Here is a 23,666-nt window from a genome sequence, read left to right on the forward strand (position 1 = left end):
CGTCAACTGGTTGAAAGACCGTTGGCATTCCGTGCTATCGAATCTCGGCTTATGCGACGATAGATTCGCGCCATTATTTTTGCCGTCTATTTTAGACGCCATTGCCGTAATGAAAGTAGTATTATAACCTTTACGCTACAGCCTTCCCTTGAAATTCCGTAACGCGAGACTGTCGCCAACCTTTTCTCCCTTTTCTTTTGTCTCTCTCTCTCTCTCTTTAGTCCATTGGCGGAACGAATCGGGCAAGAAAATTAACGTCAGAGTATTATTGTCACGCTCTCCGGTTTTGACGCGTCTTTCGTGATGTTCAGCCTTTCTCTCTCTCTCTCACTCTCTATTCCGCGGTCTAAAGGCGCCCGGGATCGATGTCTTGGCTTATATGAGAGCAGCCGACCGCGCCCAAACTCTGACACGAAAGGAGCCTCTGTCTTCAGCCCATCTTTCTCTACTCTACTTTTTGCCAGAAAGGACGGAGCACGCGGGGTTTGGGGAAAAAAAATGGGAGTCAGCGTGCGTTCGCCATTTCGCTATTTATCCCAAACACAAAAGCCAGAAGAAGCGGTTCCGCCTTTCGTAATGATAGTAAGGCGCTTTATAACCCTTTTCCTCTTGCCACTCCATTCTCTCTCTTGGTTTTTAATCCGAGGCTGACCTCTAAGCGATGAAACGCTAATTAATTTTTAACCAGGAGTTAATGGACATGATTAAGCGGTGGATAATGAAGAAATAATCAAAGGGCACCTTGTTCGCCGCTCCTTATTAAAACCGCTGGCGTCTACGTTTTTTTCCTCCTCATTGACTGAAAACTCTGAAAGGAGGCAACCACGCATTACGTTGAAGTAACGCGGCTTGAACACTTTTACAGGCGCCAGTAGATCAAAAATAGACGAAAAGTAATCCCTTGATAGCGTCCTAATTCGCGTAGTCGGGTGTATAAATAAAACTTCCCCTCTTTTTGGCCGGCGTACGAGGGCAAACGGTAAAATGTAAGTTTAAAAGGAAGTACGCGTGGGTTGGGAACCGGGATCTCGATCCGGGATGCTGGATGACTCATCGTTTTGCTAATTAGACCTAATTCCATTAGCGGGGAAAGGGTGGGCTTTTGCTTAATATTAATACGCGTAGCGCCGACGCTTCGTTGCCTATAATAGAAAGGGGATTAGAATTCTACGAAAATAATGTTGAAAGAGAAGGCTTATTTTAATTCGTTATCAACCAGCGTGATTAGAAAGAGAGCCAGCGAAGGAGCAAAAAGAGGATAAAACGCGGTGGTGGGAAGGGGTTCCAAATAAATGAAAAGGGGAATTTCGCCCACTGCTAGTTTGATATTGCACCGCCAAAGGCCTTTTAGGGATTAGTCGTTCTATCAATTATGAACCCACCTTAAGTCGGGCGTCCCCTGTTGCCCCGACCCTGGATAGTTGACTCATACCCCAACCTTCAGGGTCCTATATAAATCCCGAGGTAGCCCAGATGGGGAATACGAAGTGGGGCCGTTCTATAGTGTACCTACCCGCGCTTCGAGATATCTTAACGTACTAGTTTCGCCTTTGGAAACGCTTCGTAGCGGTACGTTGGCGTAATGACAGACGGGATTCGACGCCGGGAATAGTTACCGATTCGGTTCGTCGCAATTATAGAAGAAAGCTGAAGTAGGGAAGGGCCGACCTCGCGACGAGTGGGAGTGAGAGATTGCGAACCTATTTCCCGCGAGGGAGGGGGGGTTCTCTCCCCGCCGCGTGGTTTTAGGGGCCACCCCGCCCCTCCCATCGTAACACGTGTTGAGCCCTCTCTTTTAGACGACCCGACAATCGGGCCGGCTTCCATTCCAGCATAACCCCGCGTCGTGCCATACAGAAACGTTAGAATCTCTCCCCGGGCTATCTTTTCTTCTTCTTTTCTCGGCTACGAATCTCTCTCGTCTCCTTAATCTAGCCTCTCACTGCCATTCCGGAACGTATCTATCCCGCCGTACGCCACGCTTTATTGTCGCGTGTAGAACAATTGAAAAGTATACGTCTGAGAGTTGCCTCGGTCGGATATCATATATGGGCGCGTTGCCGTATTACCGCGGATATTGTTCGTATTTTTACCCCCGATTCCGCTCTTCGTACAATAGTTGAGGAGAGAGGGCGCTACGAGAGAATAAAAAAGGAATGACTAGACACGCAGCCAGTTTCGTCTCTAGGGACATTTACAAGCTAAACGATTTTAGGCGCTTTGGGCAAAAGAAAATAATCATCGCGCAGTGTTTTTTTATACATTTCCCAGTAGCGCCGTGGGCTCGCGAGTTTTCCATAAAAACGACTTATTTCCCAGCTGTATCTAGTTGTCGTACTATAGACGAGTATATAATTGAAACCTGTAGGGTTTTTTTTTTTAAAATAGCGACTTCCCCGCGAAATGAAGTCGTAAAGAACGAAATGGAATCGTGAATAGTTTAAACATTATTTAAAGTTAAGTTTACTTTCTTTGATATATATTATTTATATACGGGGTCAGATTTATTCTGGTCGCGAAAAATTCCTAAAATGTGTTTTACAAATTCGAGACAAACAGGCTGTAGTCAAACAGGTTTTTGGAGTAGCGCTCTAGTTACCTAGCTTATTTTTCATCAGCAGCGCGACCCCGTCTTCGGTGGTACGTCGAGGAATCCGTCTTTCTCGCCAAGACGTTGTTATTCGAGCGAAGAAAAGGAACGGCTCTTTCCGTATTTATCCAAGGAGAAAGCGAATACGGTTTCTTTCCTTTTTACTGCGAATAAATATTTACCTACATTCATCATTCACGATTTTCTCACTTAATCTGAGGCACCCTTTTATATCCGCTAGTCACCTTCTGTTTAGGCCCCCTCTGTTATGTTTATTCTACGTGTTACACTGTTATTCGAAGAACGGAATTATAGAGTTTCTCCTATCTACAAAAAAAAACTAGGGCTCAAATTTACGCTCCTTGCGCGTGAGGATCGAGTTTTAAATAATATTGTATTTAACATTGAAATTAAACAGTAATCAGTGGTTAAATTTTTGTCTGTTATTTACACGTATTGTAGAACTGTTTTAAAATCGTCGTGAAATTGGATTGAATAGGCTTTTCTATAAAATATTTCTACGTGCTTTCACTATTTTTTGCTGAAACTAAACAAAAAGTTGGCTGTACTTTTCGTATTTTTCGGTAAGATTTCCCCAAACATTTTACACGGAGCTCGGGTAGGCTTACAAGGAGGCATCCCGAAGTGTAACCCACCGATTTTGTTCAAACTCGGGGGAGTGGTAGACGTTCATGAATCATGAAAAATCCTAAAGGGAATTTATTCAATGGGCAACCGTTTTGCCATGGCAACGAAAAATGTTTTTGATAATAAAAAATATTAAATTTTCCCATTGAAAATAACATGGGATTTTGACCTCAAATTGATCAAAAGTTGATCAATTTTGATGTTTTTATTGTCAATTTTTATTTATTTTTTCTTTTTTTGGCATTTTCGAAATTTTGAAATTTGCTTAAATTTTTCACAGGGGGGGGGGGGGGGGCTAGGAATCGGTCAGAATCCCATGTTATTTTCAATGGGAAAATTTCCTTTTTTTGTTGTCAAAAACATTTTTCGTTGCCATGGCAAAACGGTTGCCCATTGAATAAATTCCCTTTAGGATTTTTCATCATACATGAACGTCTACCAATCCCCCGAGTTTGAACAAAATCGGTGGGTTACACTTCAGGATGTCTCTTTGTTAGTGACTTCGGAGTTTAAACTGATTTTAATTTATTTTCGATACTAATTAAGTTATTATTGAAAAACTCCAATAAACTCTGTGAAAGTATTGTAAATACTTAGATATTTATTAGCTGGTATTTTTTGATAAACAACAATCTTTACCTGGTACACTACTGTGGCTGTCAATGGATAAATGGCTTTAAAAGTCGTTTGATGACTTAGGCCTAAGGTGGTGCCTTGGGTATTAGCCTAGCTGATTATGAAATGTTAAGCCTTAGTTCACAATGCTTTAAATATTAACTGTTAAACATCAACGAAACCGTGCTGAATTTTTCGTTATTTTAAATATTTAAATCCTCTCCTTATATGACTAGTTAAGTAAAAGAAATACTTTTATAGGCCTACTTTAAACATTTGATATAACAAATTTATTAATATTACTTGGATTAATTTTAATCCGCCGTGTTTTGTAAATACTTACACTCGGTAGCGGACGACATACCGAGCTCAAGAGTCGAGCGAGGGTAAAAACAAGGAGTTATATATATAACGTTGATCTAAATCATCCTTGCAAAACCAGTTTTCCTTCCCCCTCTTACCGTAACGAACATTTTATGAACAGATCTATTGGGGAGTGCGTATACAATTTTATATTTTGACTTAAGCTATAGCAACATCTAGACTGCCCTTTATCGATTCTAAAAGCTTCTAAATAGCTACCCACTGCGTGTGTTTGGGATAGAATCGGAACGATAATCCAAACAATATACTTTGAGTTTACGGGAAAGTTTGTAACTTTTTTTGTTGGGAATTTAGCCGGAATTGCGTGGGTGGGAGAACACGGGGTAAGGTCTTCTACAATTAGATTGAACCGTAAAAACCAAAACTAAAAGTCTATTATAAAACCTCGATACTGCGGGCCAAACCGCGAGACGCTGGCCGTACTAAGCCGAGTCTCGGAAAGGAAGCAGCTGTTTCTACGGTAAACCGACACTAATAAGCCAAGCCGTCTCTTCCAAATAAGGCAAAAACCCCCGTTCACTTTTTTTCTCCGCTCGAAATAACGAAAAAGTCGATGTTGTAACGTAACGAGTTTAGGATTACTGGATAGACCGCGCTCTGCCTTGTTCCGCCAAAACCGCTCTCGGAATTTCGAGTCCCGGTAATCTCGTATTCTCTTACCAATTTCGTTTCTCTTTCCGCCTGGTGTACTTACTCGGCGAAAAGTTTTACGAGTGCCGAGGTAAATAAAACTCGCGGTGGCAGGAACGGAGTCAGCCAACTAGTTTTCGCCAACTTTATTAACGCGACGAGAGCGCGGATTATTTTCCGCCATCGTAGGAACAAGCGTTGTTTTAAAAGTTCATTATTTCGGTGTAGGGTGGAACTGTCGACTGGAAAAGAGGTTACGTACACGCCGGACAAAAAGAGAAAGCGAGCCAAATTCCGAGTCGTTTCTGTGTATCTGAAATCGCTGACACGGCTCGCCTTTTATGCAAGCTGTTTTCTTCTCCCCCGAAATTGATCTTCTCCGGCTCTAAATGAAAATGCGAGCTTTATGAAGCGAACTGGAGCGACGAAGCGAGCCGGGTTATGATCGGAAAAGAAAATTGGAAACCATTTCTTCCTCCCACTCCTCAGCCTCCTTTCGCTATTCCACTCTTTCCTCTACGTCTCTTTGGCTGCAGTTGTTTCTCCTTCATCGTACGCCATCCTCGCCCCTCTCACCTTCCGAATCCGCGCGTATCCTTTCTGGAGCAACACGTCCCGACCGTATTCCTGGGTTACATTTTCATTAACTCGGAGAAACAACAAGCGCGCCCTTTCATCGAGGTAACGGACGACGACACGTTCCTCTAATTGCTTCTTTCCTATCCTCGGCCGCCTTCTCCGCTGTTTGTCTCGCCCGAGAAAACTAGCTTATTTGTTCAAAGAGAAAGAAACTTTGTTCGCTACGAAGCGGAATAGGCCTAATTTATTTAATACATCCGCCCTGTTTAATCTACTTCCTCCTCTTTCGTTCTCCGGCGGGATAAAGAGCTAATCTAGTATTATACGCAATTTGTAGCGAGGTAATAATAGGGAATTTGGGGTTGCGTACCCGATTATCCCTTATTTCATTCCTGAATTTTCGATGTTAGCCGGACCCCATAACCCGTCTTAGTTCTTGGCATCACGAAGAGGAACCTATTCGATTAGCGAAGACGACGAGACGCCGTAGAAGACGTCCTCTTAGTTTCGCGGCTCTGATACGCGAGTTAGCTCGCCATTGAGCTGGTCGCGTACGAACGTATACGCAGAGCCGTTGGGCTCCGTGATCAAAGTAACACGTGTAATTCGGCGTCGTCTACGTCCGGGTAAATGGCTCCGTTAGCCGAGCTAACGCTAATTGCCCCGAGGAATTTGAGCGACGCGGGCTCCAATTACAATGGGCCTTCCTCGGGCTGGCGTATAGGCTCCGCGCGTGATATCTGGGCATGAATATTGAAAGGATTTCGTCCGAGCCTCGTTGACGCTAAAATTCCCGCTTTGCCATTTCGCACTTTGATGATATAAGAACCCTCTACTTCAATCCGTCCTGGGATTCAACGCGCCTCTCTTCCTCGGGCTGACGTATCGCCGTTGTCAAAGAAGTGGGTGGGTGGCAAATGTCTCCACCCCTCCCCAATCCTCTCCTTAACGTTCTATCCGTAGTTTCTGGAAACTGTTCGCGTCTAATGTTAACGCGCAATTTATATTTTACGCGCTTTGACTCGAAATTTCTCTTTGGAAGGAACAACGCGCGAAAGGAAGCGGGGACAGCCGGCTGGAAACTGATCAAGCGTATATCGAGTTTCTGCTCGGATTAGAGCGAGCACCTGCAGCCATTAACGACTTAGCGGCCGGGTGCGCTTCCGCCTAAATAATGATGGACGCTTCTAAGTTGGCCCGATTGAAGATTGTCGCCGAAGGAAGAGATAGCTCGGATTACCCCCGACGACAGGGATAATCTCGTAAAGGGTTGCGCTCTTATCCGGAGTGAACGCGCCCAGGAATTGGGTTAGAATGATGGACCCTTCGGCCAGTTCTCTTTCTGAGTTCCCAACAGATCCTCTCGGATCATCTCTCTCTTCACTAATTATAAATGAGCTTCCCATTTTCGTCTCCAAAGGAAGGCAATAATCGTTTCGACAATCGTTTCCAGGATATATAATTCTATCAAGACACGGTCGCTATAAACGAAAATTAATACGTTACGGATAATTTATTGGAATCGAATTAAGTTCTACAATGCTAACGTTATTTTATTTTTAATCAAAATATAAATGTTTAATCAATGTTATTTAAATTTATTTAAAGTTTCATTGAACAAAATCTAAAAAGAATTAATTATTCTATTATTCTATTTCTTCGAGAAAAATAAACGGAAAACAAATATGCTTGTATCATTTTTTAAGAAATAGGCCATTTTTAATGACTGGGAGCGACAAAAGTATCCGAGCGGAGATAACGGAAACTGTAGTTTGTAAAAGCCCCCGGTATACCCCTTCGTCGCTTCACTGACTTCTGCTTAAAACAGTTGTCCCGCAAAAATCTTATTGAATAATTTTACATTTTTATTTTGACGCCAGGCGTTTTCCGTCCTTTTGCAGCTCCTCGTGAAATATCCAAACTCTCGGGTTTCTCGAAACAGTCTCTCACGCAGAGAGAGAGATAGAGAGTAGCAAAATCTTCTCGTTTTTTCCTTGCTTGAAAGATCCCGGGATGAGAGGAAAAGATTTTTTGCGTCTTATACGCCGATTGCCCCCGGGTCATCCATATGGATGAAACCCCTCCCTGCCACCCCGAAGGAATGAGGTTTTTCCGAGAGCCTCTCCACCTTTATCCGCGCATCCTTTTCTCCATTTTAACTTTACCAAAATATATTTTTATAAAAAAAATACATCTTTTCTTTCTCGCTCGTCTTGCTCGCCAAAACAAAAAAACTTATATTTCAAGAAAAAAGAGAGCGAGAAAGAGTTAGGTGAAAAGTCGCATTTTTTTATTTTGGCAATGAGTGTTTTTGGCTCCCCCTATCGTTCGCCCCCCCCTCATCCGAAGTAGCCGAATGAAGAAAGTCCGGGACTTTTTCTCGCTTATAAAAAAAAGATTTAAAAATGAACGAAAGAAAAAAGGTTTTCGGAGAAGTAGTTTTTTCTCTTCTTACTCTTTATGCAAAGTATAGGGAATATAGGTTTGAGCTTATTACGGAGCAGTGGCGCCTCCTGGATTCCCCATTTTTTTCGCATCCTTATATTTCTTTGCCTTTTCGACGGAAGGAAAGACGCTCCTGATATTCGAAACTCTAGGAACGGATAAAAATAGAAACTGATTTAATTTTTTTCCATGCTTGATGTGATATTTTGGATTCTGGGAACCGCGCAATTTGTTACAAATGTTAAATTGTAGAATTACCATGGTTGTATTACAATATATCGAGAACTGAACTAAATAATTTTCTAATGATTGGATTTTTCTTTAAATAAAAACTATTGGAGGATTGTAATTTGATTCTTATTTCTTAGAAATAAAGATAATAGGAACGGTAGAAGTACTAAATTTAATACTGATTATGTTTATTCCTATTTCATTAATTAAGGATCGTTACAAAATGTTAATTTGCATAGTTTGAAAAAGCAAGATGAAACTTATTGAGTTAGAATAAAAGTACTTTAAATTTCCCGATCATGATGTGATCGTTAAATTACAAGTTAGTGTCTTGGTGTTCACTTCTACAGCAAGACGTTCGTAAATCTTAGGCTCTTACGAAAATGGTCGATCAAATGTGATTATCACATTATATCCAGATTCAAATTCAACTTACATTTTAAAATTAGAATCCAAAATGTGTAATATATTTGCCATTTATAATGTATGAAATTCCACTTCATTCCGGTTTTATTAAAAATATTTGATCCAAACAGAATTGGATTCCAACTGGGCAAAGTAGTTTTTGTAAAGAAGGGCATGTTATAATTTTAGGATTACCTTGAAGACATGATTCAAGGTCATTGACATTTTCATAGTAGGTGTTCTCACTACACACTCTATGCGACCTGAAAATTTCAGATTAGTACCTAAAATAGATTTTGAGATATTCGCCCTGGTTCATTTTTTAGTGGACACCCTGTATACAATCATTCATTGTGTAACTGAACATAGTTTAAATCGTTAAGCTACGGGCAAAGCAGTCTTTGAGAGAGTCGAATAATAGTAATTTTATTTATTTGGAAACTACAGTTTATATCATGTACAAGTATACCTTATGGTTATCATTACTAGGCTTATGTTTCGTGTCTAGCGTGAGTCAAAGCAAACTGTAATCATGTATGTCCCCCGCTCGTTTCTCCTTATTTACCAAGAGTTCCCCCGGTATCGATTTAGCCTATCAACGTAAGAAAGCGCCGCCTGTTCACAATGTATTCGAGAACGTCCGGAAGGCGGCGCTGTATTCTAAATTTTCGTGTCAAAAGCGGTTTGATCCTCCAAGCGTATCAGTTAATAAAGGACGTTTAGTTTCCAAAACAATACCGTAGGCTGGAAACTTCATTAAATTTCTCTAAATTAATTCTGGCTGTCGAAAATGCAGTATGACTAATAGGCCTTATGGTCGATGCGCGTTTTTACCAAATACTTGTACCTATATTTTAATTAAGTTCCTCCTCGAAAGACTGGAAAGGCTTGACCGCAACGCGTACCGAAAAGAATGCCGAAATTTTACATTAATTATCCAAGCATCGAGATGAGCGTTTATCATCTTTCCTCGACGGAGTTTTGAGCAAGATCATCCATATTTATAATAGCGGTAAAAGCCCTATCGAATTACAAATTCGGTATTCTTAATACATTCAGTATCGAAACCAGTACTCTTATTAGACCCTCCCATGCCTTCGCGCTTCGAACCGTATCCGCCACGAATTGAAACGAAGGAGATCTCGCTCGCAAAATTCTTTTCCCGCTTGATGGATTAACTTTAAAGACCCCATTGAGTAAATTATCTTCGGAGCAAATATGGTTTTGTTCTTTGTCGTTTAATTACGGCTCGCGAGGATAAATCGTCTCAAAGAATATGCACGATGAACCGTGAAATACTCGATTATGAAGGGAATCTCCCGGCCCCGCATCCTCCTATCGCTTTCTTACCCCAGTTTCTCTCCTCCCTCCCTTCGACTCGTCTTCCCGGCCTTCTTCCTTCCTGCTACGTAGACGCGATATAGCTTTTAAAGTTGGGGTGAATTTATTTTTGCCTCGATAGCTCCATCATTCTTTTCTCCCTTTTATGCCAAAGGAGAAAGCTTCCCCTAATAGCTACCTGAAGGATAATCGTCTATTCCTTAGGATAAAAATACCAGGCCTATATACGCTCCTTAAATGTTTTCCAAAACTATTTTATACTTTTTTTTGGGAACCTTTATACCGTTTTTTAGATCGAAAATGTAATTTATAGTTTTTTGCCCTTTTTTTTTTACGGATTTTTTTAAAGTTGATATACAAAATGACGTTGTTTCTTATATTTCAATTTTAGTTTTGTAAAACATTTTCTCACCCTAGTTCCTCTATAAATGATTCCCCGCCATTACATACGTTTCTCTGTCTCACTTTGATAGGCTTACTTAATCAACTCGTCTATCTAAACTTCTAAGCGTCCTGTAGCGCTCCTTTTATTGTAGAATTGAAGAGGTTTTTGATTCTGGTAAAAAAAGCTATAGTCTAACAACCGGTAGTTTTAAAGCTAAGTTCCTGTCAAAATATATGACTGATCTATTAGGTTCTGTATTTTGTTTTTCGGTTCGTACTTTCGAGAAAAGTAGTACGAAGCTTCAATTTTTGTAGCAGTTTCTGGCCTTCACCCGGGAGAAAAAAATACAACGAGTAACCCGTAACGTCACTATTTCGGAGATGAGGGCAAACAAACATATAGGAGGGACGACCAAAAAAAACCCGAAATACTTGGAGTGAGTGTGTATTTTTTATTCGCTCACGTTGTCGAGATCGGAGACAGTTTAGTCTGGGGCTTGACTTCGAGAAACTTCCTCTCTCTGATGAGTTTTTGGACAGTTTTTTCGGCGGCGCTTCCATCTCGAATGTGGCCCGTTCCGGCGCTCCTATAGGTCCCATAAGCGCCGCCATAACCGGTAAATGGCCTCCGGGAGATGGGACTCTGTCTTCCTTCTGGTCGCTGGTGGAACGCGGAGAGACCATCGATCTCGGAGCCATAAGCGCGGCGCTTCGTAGTCGTTTGTACTCCGTGGAAGAAGGTTAAGCGTTCGACGACGCGATTCTCTTTCCTCCTTCCTCCTAAGAACAGTGGCGGAGCGATACAACGTAGCGCGAGCCCGGGTCCGTCTTTAAGCGATTTCAGCCCACCCTCTCCCGCTTTTGGCGCTCGCTGGCGTGCTGGGAATGTGTGGCGTTTTTTAGGTGAACTGACCCGTATGATAGATGGCTTCCAAGTTTCGTTTAACGCTATATGAAAGAGGCCCGGGATGAGCGAAAGAGAGAGAGAGAGAGAAAAAGTAGAAACAAAACAAACGGGAGCGAGATGGGATGAGTCCGCGCGTGGGAGGCAACCATTTTTATTTGTAGCTCCCTCGCGCCCCCTCGTGTCTTTTACGAGACATTCCAACCCTTTTTTGTTCCAAATATAAAAAGGAATAAGCATGGAACTGCGTAAGCTTTCCAAAGAAATCTCTTTGTCTTTAAGAAATTAAACAAAAACGGCGTCCTTTTTACGTTGAAAATCGTATTATTAGTGTCTGGTATTCATAAAATTTTTCTAAATTTAAGGCGGAACTGCCAGACAAAAAACTAACCGAGATTTCCTCATTAACCGTACGAGAGATTTGTATAGCTAATGGAGCAACCGTTAATATTGTCCCTGGTAGCGGACCTCTCCCTGAACGCGGAAATTCCGCGGTTGGAACACTTCTACAGGCGTTTTGGTCTACCGCTTAAGCATTCGTCTACTTTGGATAGAACGGTTGAAACTATATACGCGAAATACGTGTTAGGAATATGCAACGACTTTGGAATACAAAATAGTCATTTCGGCAAAAGCGTGTTAACTTTGTTTATGACTGGGCCATTTGGGCCTCCGCAGATAGCGGATACCCATGAGAAACTAACGTGGCGCTATCTATACCGCAGCGGCGAGTTGATAAACTAGATTAGACTTCGGCTATGTTGTTTTTTCCCTGCCAGCGCTTCTATTGTAACAAAATGCGATATTATGAATCGCCCTATTCCGCGTCACGTATTCTACGTTTTTCTTCGCGGTTTCGCGTTTCTGAATTTTATTTAAAAAAGGACTAGAAATAAAAGGGCTTTTTTCTTTGCGTATTAATAATACAAATTTTTCTCGGAATAAAAGTCCATATTAGATAATCCAACATTTCTGGAAATATTTTTGCTGTATTATCGAGATTGTTATATTCGGAGAGAGCCCGAATTGAAATAGTATAAAGGTTACGCTTTTCGATGGAAAATTTAAAATGAAAAGTTCGTTATTTACATAGGAGCGCGTTCTCCCTAAAATTAAAATATAATCTTCAGTACTTTGAAGGATACTCCAGTTTGAAAAATGAAAACCCTTTGAAGGGCTATCTCGGGAGAATAATGCATTATATCCGTTAATGGAAAACAAACTGGTTGGGAAATTGGGTTTTTCATATTTATGCTGTATCATAATTAAAATGGATTCTAATATTGTAATACCACGTGGCATAATGTCAATATTTAACTTAGTATTCATCTTTAAATATGCTAATAAAAAGTAGTAGTAGATCATTGGGCCAAATTTTCCGTTTAAACACCTAGTATATTTATAATAGTGTTCGGAATTGTTTATTCATTATCCACAAATTTTCCGATTTATTTAAAAAACGTTGGTAAAAAGAATATCATTTTAACTTATTTAATTATGTTTTTACGCAACCAAGCATTTATTTGAATAAAAGTGATATTTATTTAAATAATTGTTTGTTTTATTTAAATAATAGGCTTATTCACTTTCGATTATTTAAACATTTTACAAGTTTTATTCAACTATAACCAATATATTGGTTATTTAAATAAATATTATTTAAATATAGCCGAGCTGATTTTATTCATGGATAAAAATTAATTGACTGCTGAACACTAATTTATAATTAGAAAAATAATATGAAATTTCCAAAACCATGAAGTATCAGTCGTGTTATTTTAATTTTATTATAAATTTTTAACCATAATTACAAAATTCAATTTATATGACTTTCCAAATATGTTAAAACATTTTCGGTTTAAACGTGGTGGATTAGAATGCTAGCCATTTAGGCCTTTAAATGGCGCGGTTTTCAATTGAAACGTTTATTTCTGTAGACGAAATTGCATCGTTTTATCTTAAATATTTTTCATAACATTTCTATGGTCTAGATTAATTAATAACGCAATCAATATCGGTACAAGCTTCAAAGGACGTTTGCGCTGAATCAATGTGATTAAAATTAATAATTTAAAGCAGCAATTCCCAGAATGCAAATAAGCCGATTTACGCTAGCATAGCGGGTGACAGTCTCTAGAGCTAAGGGAGCTTTTAACAATGAATCTTACAGAGCCATCTTTTGATCACGGTATAATTTCAAAGTCCTCTTCATTAAAATTTGCACGCATCTAAGAATTTGGAGCTCTTTGTAACTAAGAATTCGTAAATATATCTTTTCGGCGTACGAAAGGGGTGACGTGGTCAGTGTAAACGGGTCATAGATTTTATGGTAGGATAATTTTGATTGATTAGTTGGCGAAAGAGTTTCGGGGTTGGACTTTGATCGGATCCTATAGAGAAATGATAACGTTCGCACTTGGGTGGCAAATATTCGAACGTTTTCCCTTAGATTTTGGCAGATATTCAGGACCTGATACCGAATATAACTCGTTACATTCTTACACGTACCCAGTTCACCCCTTTAATATAAGTTGCACCGAAGAAAATTCCATATTTTCCAAGTACTGGTTGGCATTACCACTTAAATCCGGGTATCCAAAAGTCTTTCGTATTTATTTCCTATGGGGCCGTATCGAAACCGTGAAGCAAAAGTAGATTTCATTTCACCTTTTACAATTTTTATATATAAAATGCATTGGTGGTACCTTTGGGATTTTGAAAACATTTCTTTTAAATATTGAACAAGACCACCAAGAGATGAAATATATCCTGATTCGCAAAGTATATTTATCATTCAAGCGTATGAATAAATGCTTGCGCTGTAAATATTAGATTTGTGGGTTATATTTTTGATGAAGTTTATTAGTCGTAAAGCTTTTACCGGGCTGACGTAAATCCAGATTACTACATCCAAGGCACGTTTCTCTGTCGCGATTTCAAAAGCTTCGTACCGTTGAATGATGCGTATCCCAAAAGGCTGGTTTATATTTGATATCCATTTAATATAGAGTGAAAATATAACTCGAAACCGAAATCGAGCGAGCCAAATCGCTCTTGTTTAGATTGGCCGCGTGAAAAAACGGCCGAAATTTTCTATTGCCGATTGGAAACGATCCTATATACGAGACCGCGTCATCGGCTTCCAAAATATATCTATCCTCGACTATTTATATAGACAGCGGATTTTTGGGCAAAGTTTTACATTTAGCTTAAACCAGAAAGTGATATATTAATCTCTAGAGAGACGCCAACGAAAGCAGGCAGCCTGCGGCGGCCGGATCGAAGCTAGATCTATCGGCGAGCAATTACGTAACCCCTCTCTCCTTCTCTGCCGATTTGGTCGCCCGGTAAAATAAATGTCCAATTTCTGCGAAGCCGTGGGAAACCCTTCTATTCGAAGTATCGCTTCTAGCGAAAGAACGCGCCGAGAGAGAGAGATCCGAGGCCAATATTCCGTATATCCTATTTACTTCGGCTCCCCTCGTTTTGATTACGGAACTCTGCATTCCAGTTTCTCCATCAATTATTCTTCGGTAGAGCCCAATAGGGGGAGATTTATACGTGGGCGTGGGGGGATTATTCCGAATTGAATGGGGGAGGAAACCAATTGTTCAACCCCCCCTTATACTCCCACGCGTCTTATTTCTTTCGCTCGAGATCGAGGTACTTGAAAAAGAATGAGAAAAAGAAGGTACGGAGTCGCTCGATTCGAAATAATTGTACGAACCTAAAGAGGCGAACACGTTAAAAAAAGTTGGATCACGACTACGAAACGAGCCTGGAAAAGAAGAAAATCCGAAATGAAAAAAAGAAGATTGCTATTTTTCTTCAACGGATTAAAAGAGAAACGTGGTCCCTCTGTGTGTACGATCGCGTTCCCTCGAAATGTAATTGGTATTCATCCATGGCGTGCCGCGCTCTCGAAGTCTGTCTCGAATTAAAAGTTAGATTAACTTTCAAGATCTTACTAAGAAGTTCGTATTTGGAGAAGGGGGTTTTTATACGTAGTAATAGTGGCTTCAAATTCAATTCCAAAAGTTACTCTTCCCCAAACTGACTCTATTTGTAATGGGTCTCGGACTCGAAGCGGGGATTAAATTATCCAAGGGGAACCGGTATCGATTACGCGGCCGAAATATCCGTAATACTTTAGTCCAAGGTAGTACACGGACTTCATTCTAGCCGTTTCTAATTTAAATATTTTCCCGCTGGCATTTTATATCTTTGATGTACCCTAACAAAGCCTTCGCAGAAAAGGTATTTACTTATTTAAAATATGCTATGGAAATATACAGGGTGTTTTGAATAGGTTATGCAAAATTTTAAGGAGTTGTAGAGGGTAAGTTGAGAAGTATGCCTGCTTGTCCCCCATTTTCCTACGATGAGTCGGCAGTCGATTAATTTTTATCCATGAATAAAATAAGCTCGGCTATATTTAAATAATATTTATTTAAATAACCAATAGTTGAATAAAAATTGAAAAATGTTTAAATAATCGAAAGTGAATAAGCCTATTATTTAAATAAAACAATCAATTATTTAAATAAATGCCACTTTTATTCAAATAAATACTTGGTTGCGTAAAAAACATAATTAAAGAAGTTAAAATGATATTCTTTTTACCAACGTTTTTTAAATAAACGGAAAATTTGTGGATAATGAATAAACAATTCCGAACACTAGATGAGTTAAAAGAGCGCCAGATGGCTTCAAAGTGTGGCCTATAGCCCTTGGAAGTAGGCTGCAACAAGCGCAAAACCAAACAGCAGGGAAACGCGAACATTAAGGTTTGGGTTCATGTGATAGGTAAAAAATGACTTTGTAAACAAATCGAGGTAACCAGCGTACAAAAGTAAACTTAAACAGTATTTAAAGTCCCTACTGCTTGATTTTGCGCGTGTTGCAGCCTACTTCCAGGAACTAGTAAGCCACGCTTTGAAGCTCTCTGGGGCTCTTTTAACTCATCGTAGGAAAATGGGAAAAAACAGGCATACTTCTCAACTCACCCCCTACAACTTCTTAAAATATTTGCATAATATTTTGAAACACCCTGTATAGCTTCTAAATTCGGGTTTTGTATCGAGTTTTCCATGGCAGCCGAAGCTACATTGTGGAATTTATGCCCAACCAACGCTAATTTCTTTCATAACCTACACGGTAATTTAGCGTAATTGAAATTAGACTAATATTACAATAATTGAGGAGTTGGAAAATTTTTTAAACAACAAAACAGGCAATTTTCCCGTCACGCTTTAGTAGTTTTTATTGAAATGCCAAATGTATCCTTCTTTGAAAAGTTCCCTCTTTGTAGTCGACGCGTGAAGCCGCGTTGAGGCTTTTGAAAGCGCGCGGCTGCTGTACTTCCCTCGGAACATCGTCCAGTTTGGTTCGTATAGCGAGGCTGGCGCTTTTAACCCTGGGCGGACGGTGGATCATCGTCGGAAAGCGACATTAACCCCTCCGCCTCCGCTTTGATTTTTTTCCTTCTCGGGGAGGAGAGCCGGGAAATAAGCAGCTGCTCTTCTTCTTTCGCTCGCTCGTAACTCTTTCCCTCTCTCCCGGGCGATTCCCGCTCGTATCGAGGGAGAACGGAGCTCACCTCGGTTAAGAATCACTTTTCCCCGTTCGCTCACTTTTTTACTTTTTACTTTTTTTTAACTCTTCGTCGGAAGATACCTCATTCTCTATTTCTTTTTTTCGCGCGGATCTCGCAGCGTACCATAACTCCCTGGAGTCCAAACAGAGACGTTTTTCTTGCTTAATTAAAGGTTTCATCGCGCTACGGGTACGGTTACCTTCCCCGCGCTATTTTTCACGTCTGCCGTTGACATTTTTTTTTTACGGTTTAGCCCCGTTTTAGGAGCGCTATATCGAATTTTAAGTTTATATTTTTAGACGTTTTCGTGTAGACCTAAGTGATAAATTGCCGCCTAAAAACTCTTTTCCCGTAGTTGGATTTCGTTTTGCTTATTTATTAAAATGTCTTTTCAGAAAGTGTTTGTGGCGAAACTAAACTTATTACGAGAGTTTTGGGTTTGGAAAAGGGGTTTTGTTGTACAAACTAAACTTATTACGCGAGTTTTGGGTTGACAAATGGGTTTGTTTAAAAATTTAATCTTATTTAGCGAGTTCTGTATTGGCAAAGGGTTTTTGTTGAAGATAAGAAACGATATCGGCTTTTTCAGTTTCATTTTTTAACAGGTTAAAATGTTAAATGTAAATAAGATATTCTTTTTTTAATTATTGCTAATCATGTTTACTGTTTTTTAACCTAGTATATATATATCCGCTTATAGCGTTTGTGTCACTTGTTATGTCATATCATCTTGTACAGTATTCGCTATTTATATGTTTAAACGTTTGTTATTTTAATTAATAAATTATGACTTCTTACTAGTTCGTCAGTTTAGTGTAGTGTAGGCTTTGCTGATATCATTGGTGTTTAAAAACTTCAATAGTTTTATTTTAAAAATTAAATTACGCTAGCTCTTGGTTGGCAAAAGGGTTTTGTTGTAAAAAATTTATTACGTTAGCTCTTGGTTGGCAAAGGGGTTTTGTTGTAAAAACAAAACTAATAATGTGAGTTATGAGTTGGTTAAGGGGTTTAACTTATTTAGTGAGATCTGGGTTTGTAAACGTTTTTTTATAATTTAAACTTATAACGCTAGTTTGGGGCTTAGATTAAAAAATTAAACTTACGTGAGTTCTTGGTTGGCAAAGGGGTTTGTTTTAAAAACTAAACTTATTATGCGAGTTTTGGGTTGTTTAAGGGATTTGTTTTAAAAAAATTACTTATTTAGTGAGTTCTGGATTTGCAAAGGGTTTTTTCTTAATTTAAACTTATAACGATAGTTCTGGGCTCGGGGTTTAGTTTTAAATTTTCAAAAGATTTACTTAACTAGTTCTGTGTTCAGGGTTCAGTTTTAAATTTTAAAATTTAATCTTGAGTTCTGGGTTCAGGGTTTAGTTTTAAATTTTAAACTGCAATCTTGAGTTCTGGGTTTGCAAAGGGGTTTTGTTGTAAAAATTAAACTTATAACGTGAGTTTTGGGTTGGCAAAGGGATTTGTTTTAAATATTAAACTTATAAAGTTAGTTCTTAGTTGACAAAGGGGTTTGTTTTAAAAATTAATCTTATTTAGGGAGTTCTGTATTAGAAAAGGGGTTGTTTTAAAAATTAAACTAATTTAGCGAGTTCTGAGTTGGGGTTTCGTTTTAACCATTAAACATATTACGTGAAGTCTGGGTTGGCCAAGGGGTTTGATTTTTTAAAAATTAATCTAACTACGTGAGCTCTTGGTCGGCAAAAGGTTTGTTTAAAAAAATTACACTGATTACGCGAGTTCTTGGTTGGCAAAGGGGTTTTGTTTTAAAAAATAAATTTATTAGGCAAGTTCTGGGCTGGCAAAGGAGTTTTGTTGTAAAAATTAAACTTATGATTTGAGCTCTGGAGAAGGGAGTACTGGGTATACAATAATTAGACCTCAATATAGTGGGTCGTGGGAGTGTGAATGGTGAAGTATTCTGTTGATGCTGAAAAATCTATATTTTAAATATTTTACTCTACTATTTCAGTGCACTGATTATTTGTCAAAACTGGTATGATAATTTAAGCTTAACTTTAACACGTGTATAAGAGCTTCGTTAAGTTGAAGCAATAGTTTGAACGTTATTTTCTTAAAGGGCCAAATTAGCAATAAGAAAGTTTCTTAGATATTAGACGTGTACATCTACCCCTTAAAAACGTGAACGGGGAAACGGGTACGCATTATTGGGTGTAATCTAATCTCTTAGAAGTTCTACTTACACGTTTTTAAGACGCTTGCTTGTTCTGCATAGAATTTACTTCCAAAATAAGCAAAGTAGAATAACTTGTCAGGGTATAATAACAAAAGTTTCCATGAATGTGAAATTTCTTTAAGGTAATAAGATTGAAAGTATGCATTAATTATTTTATTTATAACGAAGAGATAGAACCATTATTGTTTAAGAAGGCGAAGTATTTAATAGTGCTCGGAATTGTTTATTCGGAATATTCCCATTCGATCGAAATCCTATTCGACCGAAATCCCATTCAACCGAAATAATTTTAAAATGTAGCCCAATTGGCGGTATTCGGTTATGTTTAAGGTTAAGTTACGTTTAGGTTTAGGTTATGTTAGGTTAGGTTAGGTTAGGTTACGTTTAAGGTAAGGTTAGGCTAGGTTAAGGTTAGGTTAGGTTAGGATGCGTTTAAGGTTAGGTTAGGTTAGGTTACGTTTAAGGATAGGTTAGGTTAGGTTTAAAGTTAGGTTACGTCTTTTTCTAAAAATCGTCTTTTTGGCGGCGTTAAGTCGAATGGGATGAACCCAAAATCGCCGTCGACCGAATGGGATTTCGGTCGAATGGGACTGAAGCGTTTATTCATTATCCACAAATTTTCCGATTTATTTAAAAAACGTTGGTAAAAAGAATATAATTTTAACTTATTTAATTATATTTTTTACGCAACTAAGCATTTATTTGAATAAAAGTGGTATTTATTTAAATAATTGTTTGTTTTATTTTAATAATAGGCTGATTCACTTTCGATAATTTAATCATTTTACAATTTTTATTCAACTATTGGTTATTTAAATAAATATTATTTAAATATCGACGAGCTTATTTTATTCATGGATAAAAATTAATCGAAAGCCGAGCACTAGTATTTAATTAAAGAACTAAACCATTTATGTAGAGCAAATATTCCCATACCAAAGGGACAAAATTCGAAGAAATATTTTAATACCAAATTAACTTAGGAGCAAAGATAATGGGCCCAAAAATTCTTAAACTAATACTAATAATAGAAGTTTAAATTGATTGGTATATTTTAAAATCGTTAACTCGTGTTTTATCTTTTGACAAATGGACCCTCTAGACTCAAAGCAGAAATAATAAAATTTACTTTTTTAGAGTTCAGGCCTCGATAAAAAAATAACTATGTGCTCAAAGAGCGCCGTTGTTACTTTAAAATTGCTTCCGGTTGCCATGGGGAAACTTGGCAAAAGGGTTCAAACCTGGGTCCCCAGGTTACACGACCCCAAATATCTTGCGCCCACTTTTTCCGTCTCTCATCGAGTCTTTAACTTCCAGACCATCTTTCCAGTATACTAAAAAACCCCGTAGTAAACTAGAATTTTCTTTCTAGGTGAGTTTCAAAATGTCACTTTGACCAATAGAAGGAGCTTGAAAACGTCCATTCGACTCAAAAGCGGAGAGCATTCTCTTAACTCCTCCGTGATAGGACTATCGAAATTATTGATCTATCTGTAAAGTCAGCGGATGAAATTATCTCGGAACCACTTGTTTTCCTTCCCCATAAACCATTCAAGATCCGCTTTAAAAATGCATGGCAATCGACTACTACTGCTATTTGAGCAACAAGAAATATCCACGGCTTTGGTGTTTTAAAATAATCCTGATCCATTTTAGGGCAGAGTGAATTTAGAATTTATAGCAACGGTGTATCTCTCTGCAGCTTTTTAACGACATACTACCTAGGTTAGTTTGTATTATTGTTACTCAAAGTGCGTTTACCTACACTATCAACGTTAAAAACTACCCACTTGACTGAACCAAATTAATACATTACTAACCAACCAAAACATTAAGAGCTAAGGATTATGTTAACTAATAATTCTATCTAATGCTATGTTGTAACAAAACGTAACTAACTTAAATTAAGTCTTTGTTTTTTTCTTTAGTAAAGGAGTAGGCGTAAAACCTTTCTGCTCATTATCAATTTTAATGAACGATGACATAGATTATCAAATACAATTAAATGTTTATGGTCACGATAGAAATTACTTAAGTACGTAAATAAATACATTCAGGGTAGACTATAAAAATATTAATTATACCTAGTAGCAACAAACACAAGGAGAACGCAGCCAGCCTTTAAACACGCTAACGCAGTGTTGTGTACAAATTTCATTGGACGGGCCTTTACGCTGAACGTTTTACGGGCGGAGGGGAATAGAATTTCCGAATTTTCCCCTTCCGACGGCAGCAGGCGCTAAAGCGTCTAACCAATGAAAACTATACACAAGACTTCTGACGGGTGGCGTTCGTGACCTTGGGTACGTTCAGCAGCGCTCATCGGTTTCCTACTGTACGCTTTTTCGCGTTTCCGGTTTTGACGTCACGATAGTCATCGGTTACTCACCGAAGTCATCGGCTGGAAGAGTCGGTTTTTCCGATGACTGACGTAAAACTACTATAAAAGCTACGCCATTTTAAAAAAACACCGATGACTGAATAAAAGCGTTCAGCAACTTACGACGAAAAAGCTCATCGGTGGAAAATATCAAATCCATCGGGGTTTTTTTCGGTTGACTGCTACTGAACGTACCCCTTGTGTGGGATGCTGTGTTTGTTGCTCTTAGATCATACAGACTTAGAATTTTCTCGAAAATGTGTAGATGTAAGCCCTGAAATTTCACCTGGACGCTTCCTAGCCTTTCGTTATAATATAAAATAGGCTTACTTTACAGAGTGACTTGAAATTAAGACAATAACCGAAACCAACTATTTTATTATATGTTTTTATTTACGACGGACCGTTTTTTTTTTTTCAGATATTGGCGATGTGTATACAACGAATCGTAATATGAATTTTGGGAGCCTCCATCTGTTGGTGGACCGCGGCGGGGCTGCAACTCGAGCCTAGCGCGGTAAGTAAAATTACTTTTTATTATTTAACATTCTCTTTTACCCATCATTTTCCTTAGCTATATAATATTTGGTATGATCATACGCGTCAGTCTATGTCGTATTGGTGGGCCATCGTTTCGTCGATTTACAATGTTTTGTTTTCGGAATTACGTTTGAACACATAAGCTTCGTGGAAATGGAAACGGAAAAACCTTTCGCGAGTCTGCCTTTAAACGGTAAAAAGCCGGAAGGGAGAAACGTATGTAAAATGTAAAATTTGCCATTTTCTTTGAACATTTCTTTTCGAGACGCGCGTTTGAGATCTAGAACGGATACAAGATTATAATACGACGCGCCGTTATTTTTTAAAATTCTCCCAAAAGAGTATACACTAGAATAACAAAACTCAAGACTGATTCGAATACTTTTCTTTGTTGTAATGGCGGAGAAAAGGTCTCTATATATATTTATATATCGTATCTTCAAAGGTCCAAATTGTTTGGACGGTTGAGCACAGAGATAGAAAAAAATGCGCGGTTTTTTTCCTCATTTTTGTTGAATCTATAGTCTCTTTTTGTAGATCTTGTAACGTATATCCTGTGGACTGGTTTTTACACGTACATTTTTTTTGATTTGTTGAATTTTTATACCATTTGGGAGATGGCGCGAATGTTTTTTGGTAGTACAGAGGGGAAGGGGGAAATTGTTCAATAATGTTCCAACGATTTTTATTTCTTCTTTTCGGTTTTATATTTCGGCAAAAGATATTTTTAAGCCTTTTTCCCATTTTCGCGTTTTTAAAGGTAAATATTTCGAAACGGCTTTTTTTTAATATATTTTTTTTTTCTTTTTCGAAAGTATTTTTTTCCCGTCTCGCCAAACAACGGCGGAAAAAAGCGTTTGAATTACTTTATAGAGCTTTTTATATATTTTTTTCTTACGAAAACGATTCGCATTATTTTTGTTATTTTTGGCGCACGCTGCGTTCATCCGTATTCTCTTATCACGCGTATTATATTTGTTTTGAGCATCGAAAAACGCAGCTTCGTGAATTTTGTTTTCTTACAGTTGAGTTTCCGCCCGGCAATTCCACACGTACGATTCTTGGCTACTGCGGCACCCAAAAATGAATCGTTGATTAGACTTTATCACGAGTATCGCGTGATTTGTTAATATTGAAATTGGTACCTCAATTTCGGTGCCCTTTTATTCCTTTTATGTCACCTAATTTGCTTTTGACAGATGGTGTAGTCGTTGTAGCCAATGGCTCTGCATTCCATCGGGTGGTGGTGGTGATTTCGAAGGTCATCCTTTGTCCAGGCTAGATGAATAAACAAACCGCGTTTATTCTGGGATTAAATTTATTAAAACGATTATTTAAAACTACGGCATCGGGGGGAAAATTTGTTCCGGGGGCTATCTGATTTGTCAATCGTTATCTCGTAAATTCCCATTTTCGATCAAGATTAAAATAGAAAAATAAATAGATTTATTTGGATTCTGCCTTTAACAAATTTCAATCCAATAAAAGAATCTTTCAATAAAATCTAAAATCTCATTTCTATCGCGCTTTCGAACCGCTGATTTTTATTTAATTAACTACAATAGGCAAAGGCTAAACAGTCCACATAATCATTTGTAAAATTACGCCCTAATCCGTAACTCATGATACAAAATCCAACGAAGGATAATTTGGCTATTTTAAAGCCATATTCCTGAAATATGTTTAAAAAAACATACTTTTATGCGAATTAATTTCAAAAGTATTATCAAAGTTTGCTAAATAAAAATTATTTAGTTAATCTTTTGTCTTTGCAACATTCAATTCCAAATT

The 23,666-nt window shown here is 38.4% G+C and overlaps 1 protein-coding gene across 4 annotated transcripts in view; it reads right to left on the reverse strand.

Moving 5' to 3' along the window:
* Nucleotides 1-21,726: 21,726 nt before the first annotated feature.
* LOC149932449 (hemicentin-2-like) overlaps nt 21,727-23,666 on the reverse strand; it is a 61,200-nt gene continuing 59,260 nt past the window's right edge. For 3 of the 4 annotated variants that reach the window (XM_090156347.1, XM_090156346.1, XM_090156345.1), the window contains 2 exons: nt 23,021-23,153; nt 21,727-22,943 (listed from right to left, as the gene is read on the reverse strand). In XM_090156347.1, coding sequence (XP_090012473.1) covers nt 23,053-23,153 — 101 coding nt within the window. In that variant the 3' untranslated portion in view covers nt 21,727-22,943; nt 23,021-23,052. Of the gene's footprint in view, nt 22,944-23,020; nt 23,154-23,666 lie in introns of those variants that run through there. The other variant, XM_090156348.1, reaches the window with a different exon arrangement.

Source organism: Leiobunum rupestre, chromosome 8 (assembly GCF_980474605.1).
Source record: "Leiobunum rupestre chromosome 8, qqLeiRupe1.1.hap1, whole genome shotgun sequence".
In the NCBI taxonomy this organism is placed as follows: Eukaryota; Metazoa; Arthropoda; class Arachnida; order Opiliones; family Sclerosomatidae; genus Leiobunum; species Leiobunum rupestre.